Below are 5,856 nucleotides of genomic sequence, written 5' to 3' on the forward strand. Positions count from 1 at the left end.
ACGTGCGTGTGTGTTTGTGTGTGTGTGTGTACGCGTTATTTGGTTGTTTTTACATACATATGTTCATAATTTTTATGTTCTTATGCAGTGATTTTATGATGCTCATCTATACATAGAGCTGCGATTTCACACCGACACTTACTTGTTCCTCGTTGTAGTTTGTAATATTGTAGGTAATGTTGCCGACGGTCATCATATTAGGATCGAGTGTCTCGTTCAGAGCGGCCACAGTGGCATTAATACTATCACGAACCATCTCGTCGATTGCTGCGACAGTCGCATTGACGTCCGCCATGATCGTTATATTTGGTATTTTTATATGTATGTATGTCAGAGACTACAAAAAGGCACCAGCGAGTTGAAGCTTTGAACTCATGTGTGCTATTGAATGCGCGCCCTCGTCAAACAGGAAGTGCGCAATTGAACTTAATTATACGTTCGGACTAACTATGATATACAAGCCAAATATACTCTGTCTTTAAAATAAGCACATACGTGTTTATTTCCGAATAAATTCTTTAAATACACGCGTTATGTATGCGAACAACTACGAGTATCGCACGAGCAACTCTTCACTTTGAAAGTTCGAATGTTTGTGATCATGTCATTGATCGTTCCGCCCGCCAGAAATTCCACTGACATTGACACCTCTGAAGTCTGATCTCATTGGGGCCTTATTTAAATCAAGTTTCTACGGCAAAAAAACAACCCAAGTTTATTTGCATCTATTGTTGCCGAATTTGCGTACCTTGGGTTTCCGGTTTGCCGAATTTGCGTACCTTGGGTTTCCGGTTTTCACATTGTGTGCATTTACCACAGTTACTAAATAGCTACTGGCCTACCGACTACAGTCTACCGACTACCCTACCGAACCGAGTACCGAGAAACAGACTACATACCGTACTATTTTTAAGTAAATACCGCCTGACACTTGACGACAAGTTGACAGTACCGACGCTATGATGCCAAATTTGGCTGACATTTGTTTTGGCGGTTGTATACCATACATAGTTGTGTGTGTAAATATATATTTATGTATTTTTGATCTATTTCGATGACCTATATAATATAGGCTATAGCAGAGTAGCGTAAACATACTGGTAATTCATTTATACATATATACATATGGTGCTTTACAAAGGTTTGCTGAGTATTCAATTCAAGCATATGACAAGGCTCACCTCTTGTTGTGTGTAAACCCAACATATGTATATCATTGTACGTGTTCGGAAACAGGTATATTACAACACAGCATAGCTATAGCGATCGTATATGAATCTATTTGTACCGAACCATAGCCAAGTATCTCACAAACACAACATACCTGTAAAACCAACGTATATCAAGCTGCATATACTGAAACGTAGTTGTATATCACATAAATACGACCATGCTTCGTTGCAGCTCCAAGATCAACACGGCCCGGGTAGGTCCTAGACAACTCAATATAACAAGCAGTTTATCAATGGCTCTCAGATCGAGTTACAGGATCATACACGCACATCTCTGTACACAAACACATACGAATACATACTATACATACTCTAACAATAATAGGCAGGAGCCTTCACATTCATACAACAGTGCTATAACGAGTTTGTCGAAGTCACAGAGTTGTCGTGGTGTATTCAGATTCAGTCAACGGACACACACAACAGCCTGTACTAACAATGGCGGTACAACATCAGACCCACCCCCACCCCTACCGCATCGTCGCGTGGTGGTGACTGGCCTGGGGTTGATCACGCCATTGGCCGTGGGTGTACAGGTGATTTCTCGTGTTCACTTTTCTGTAAAGGTTTGGCGACTTTCATGTGGTCTTGTCACTTTCGTGTATGGCCCACACGGGTGATTTGTGGTTCACATCTAAGTGCTATATGATTGTTTTGTGACCCTGTGGTGGTGCAAGTCTATTTCTTTCGTGTCAGTGATATCTACGCGTGTCTGCCGGTATAGTTTGACGGTCTGATTGCTTAGTGGCTCTCATCTCTGTGAATATCACGTTTGTGATTACTGTGTGGTGATTAGCAAAGAGTGCTGAACACACACTACAGCAAATGCTAGTAGAGGTGGTGTCATGTCCCATACATTTCTTCCCTTATCGTATTGTCGTATAGTGATGACTGGCCTGGGTTTGATCATACCGTTGACTATGGGTGTAGAGGTGACACTTGCGAAATGTGTCTGTTTTGTGATCCTTATTTTGGTTTCAAGTTTCACAGTTGAGTGAAGTTAATGTGTGATTTGTGTGTCACGTCCGTGTTTGTTGTTTGGTGGCTCTCGTGTAGTTAAGTTTAAACACTTTCGTGTTGTAGACGTGCTTCCATGTTCTGCGCGATTGTGTTGTGACCCTGGTATATTGTGGCCTAGGGCTATCACTTCTTGTAGATGACGTGTGGTACTACTGGGCTAGCCTGGTTTCGTGCAGCAAATCTCATCAATAGTTTGCTTCTGCTCCCATACCTACCAGGCCACATGGGAGCGGTTGTTGGCTGGTCAATCTGGCGTGCACGTGCTTGAGGACGATGACAGCAATACGTTTTCTACGCTTCCCACGAATATAGGTAAAATAGGGTGACTTGCACAGAGACAACGTATTACAAAGATCTTACCTACTTGTCGGCCTGCGATTGCGTATCTCAGTGTCTATGGCTGTATGTATATGTATTTATAGGCGAGCATAAACTAGGTGTGGCTTCTTGGCCTATGTTGTAGCACTGTATACGTATCGACGCTGTTCGAACCCCCTTGGCACATGGTATAGCTGGTCTTGTACTTGTGGTACGGTATCGCCTCGCCACGAACATGTGCAACTAGTTCTATAGGGAGGCCCGTGATCTGTAGATGTCAGTATTACGTTTGCCAAGTAAATTCATTGTGATAGCACATGACTACCAGGCAAGTGAACGTATAGGTTATATCTGCGAGCCAGAATTTGATTTAGTTTATAGAAAGGGTTCAAACGTATAGTAGATGTCTCCGAGACATTTAAGTCTCATCAAATCGATCGTTGTAAGAGTTGCCTAGTGTGTCAGTTCTATATGCCGGACCGAATGGTCAAGCCAATACTGAACACCACAGTACGCGTTGCGTGGTTTTTGTACACACACTGGATCGCGCATGCCTATTAATCCAGCGTCGGAGAACTATTCGCAATACCAATTTCGATTACGTATGTATACACATCCAGCAATATAGTACAATAGTACACAGTCTAGTGCAACCATACACAATCGACATGCGCTTTGACCTCGTGCAAGAGCTTCCGTTCCTCAAGTCGCTACCAGTTCCGCTCACACGACCACCTGAAGACTACGACATAACAGTTGTTTGCACCAGTCACTTTAGTGGCAGGTGCATACATATCCAGTAGCCCAGTACATGCGTAAACCATTTAGTACAATCACGCAAAATCTATTAATTTCATATACTAGCATAGTACAATAGTACACAATCTAGTACATTGATACACACAGCCCCCGCGTGCTTTAACCTCGCATAGTAGAGGTGCGATAATTTCCCACGGAGAAGAGCCGCACCAGTTTCGCCAAAAACAATCCCCCCAAAAAAACCCCGATTCACACTCTTCGCATTGCGTACAGTCTGGTCCTGTCATCCATGATCCGCGCGTGCTATGACTTTGCAGGTGCTATCGTCCCCCACGGAGAAGAGGCCCACCAATTCCGCCCCAACGATCACCTGAAGACCGGGGAGTCGCGTAGGATACCCCCATTTGCGGTATATGCACTAGCTGCCGCAGACGAAGCCCTAAAGGATGCCAAGTGGACACCCGAGACAGAGACTGAGCAAGTACGGACGGGCGTGGATATAGGTATGTGATAAGTAGTTTTTCTGCCGTTGTGTAGTTACTGTGAACGTTTGAGATGTCTTAGAAAAGGGGGTTGGGCCTGAATTGAATCGGAGTGTTGCGGTTGTTTGGGATTGGCCTAGGAATGTATCGGGTGGTTGACGCGTTGCGTTCGTGTTGTATAGTCAGTGTACTTGAGGGACGCCAAAGCGCGTGCGGGGTGAATGGTGTAAGGTGTACGCCATGTTCAGGTGCGCTATCGAAAGTTATATTGAATGTAGATAATAAAGATATATTGAATGTAGATAGCGAAAGTTATATCGAATGTAGATAACGAAACTATATTGAATGTAGATAACGAGAGTTGTGTTGAATTTAGATAACGAAAGTTATATTGAATGTAGATAACGAAAGTTTTGTTAGCAATTTTGTTTAACTGTCTATATAGCAGTGACTCTTATATACGGAATTAAATCGATGTTTATGTACATATGTGACAGTGCGAGTGGTTCAAAAGTTATTTGCGGATGAAAGAATACCAATCAGAGCGTGGCAACAGACTGTCTATGAAGATACTATGATGCAACTCTAGCATGTATACGAACTATGCTGATTGTCTTGCCCAGGCGTTTGGTGTACATACGATGTTACTGCTTACCGAACCACTTACCGCAGCGATGGACACCTAGTCAACGGTAGGGGCGCGGATGCCCTCTCAGTAGTGTATCAACGGACCGAGATACCAGACACACCTCACATACATACCCACCACCAACACACACAACCGCTACTTGCAGGCGTGGGCATAGTGGGCCTGTCTGAAATAGCCGAAACCACCAACAGCCTGCGCAACGAGGGTTTCAGGCGTGTCAGCCCCTTCTTTGTACCCAGAATACTGGTCAACATAGCCGCGGGGCATGTGTCCATGCGCTATGGTCTCAAAGGACCCAACCACGCAGCCTCTACCGCGTGTGCCACGGGGGCGCACAGTATAGGCGATGCCTTCTTCGTAAGTGGTATCGGAACTTTTTGTTCTTGAATTTTGCAAAGAAGGCATGTATGCCATTGACTCGACTACGTCGCATGGATCGTGAAGGAAGTAGTGGGGCAGGGAGTAGTCCGCTGGGGGTGTATTCGTTTGGTGATTGCTGTATGGATTAGCGTGTTTGCGATGCTGAGAGTAGCTGTTGTGATGCCAGGAGAGCTCTGGTGTACATAGTTCCCGGACACACATCCTTTCACTATGACGTGAGATGATCTGACCACGCAGCGTTTACGGGGTGTGCGAATAGGTGTGCACAGTATCGGTGATAAATTCCTTGTAAGACGTATAAAAGTTTACGCATCTTGTCAGTGGCGTAAACGTTTTTTCAGGGTGTCCATTCGCAAGGTAAGGTATTTTACGTAAATTCTGTGTGTATTAGTTTGATAGCAATGCGTCAGTTGGTACCTGTGAGGAATCTATTGCAGCTTGCTGTCGGACACGTAGTGCCATGGCTAGAGAAGACCTCGTCTCGCAGCTTCTGTGGCGTGTGTGACGGTTGTGTATAGTATCGGCGATATCATCTTTGAAAGTAACTTTCCTATCGCATCAGTCACTGCTATCTTTTCCGCTGGGCCTGCACGCTACACTCCGCTCAGTCGCACCTCTTCCAACAGCTCATACTTATGCTTCGGCGATTCTATGGCATAGTACTTTCTGGTGTTTCTGTAGCCTCAAATCCAACCACATTTATGTATCTGAGTGCCTGTTCGAGCTCAGGAATACCTCCTTATAGTGGGTACATGTTGGATGGCTACCGATTTACTTGCACACGTGACTATTATCTATCACTGCTGAGTCAATCGAGAGTAGGTTTGCGGATTTCATACATAGCTATCGGATTTGCAGGCTAATCGTTACTATTATTTGATGATCAGTTGATACGACCCAAACTATCCACACATATGTATNTAATTATATATTATATATTATAATATTAATATATATATATATATATATTATATATAATATATTATATATATATATATATAATNTATACATTAAG

General features: G+C 43.8%; 2 protein-coding genes across 2 annotated transcripts in view; one reads left to right on the plus strand and one right to left on the minus strand.

Moving 5' to 3' along the window:
• Positions 1–531, minus strand: part of SARC_04407 (hypothetical protein) — a gene marked incomplete at its 3' end in the record, with an annotated part of 2,412 nt that extends 1,881 nt beyond the window's left edge. Inside the window, exon 1 of the mRNA XM_014301762.1 lies at positions 143–531. Coding sequence (XP_014157237.1) covers positions 143–295 — 153 coding nt within the window. The 5' untranslated portion in view covers positions 296–531. The remainder of the gene's footprint in view (positions 1–142) is intronic.
• A 581-nt stretch (positions 532–1,112) lies between these two features.
• The window catches only part of SARC_04408 (hypothetical protein), a 9,629-nt gene continuing 4,885 nt past the window's right edge, over positions 1,113–5,856 (plus strand). Inside the window, exons 1-4 of the mRNA XM_014301763.1 lie at positions 1,113–1,768; positions 2,471–2,564; positions 3,647–3,832; positions 4,606–4,817. Coding sequence (XP_014157238.1) covers positions 1,391–1,768; positions 2,471–2,564; positions 3,647–3,832; positions 4,606–4,817 — 870 coding nt within the window. The 5' untranslated portion in view covers positions 1,113–1,390. The remainder of the gene's footprint in view (positions 1,769–2,470; positions 2,565–3,646; positions 3,833–4,605; positions 4,818–5,856) is intronic.

This window comes from Sphaeroforma arctica (assembly GCF_001186125.1).
Source record: "Sphaeroforma arctica JP610 unplaced genomic scaffold supercont1.246, whole genome shotgun sequence".
Lineage (NCBI taxonomy): Eukaryota > Ichthyosporea > Ichthyophonida > Sphaeroforma > Sphaeroforma arctica.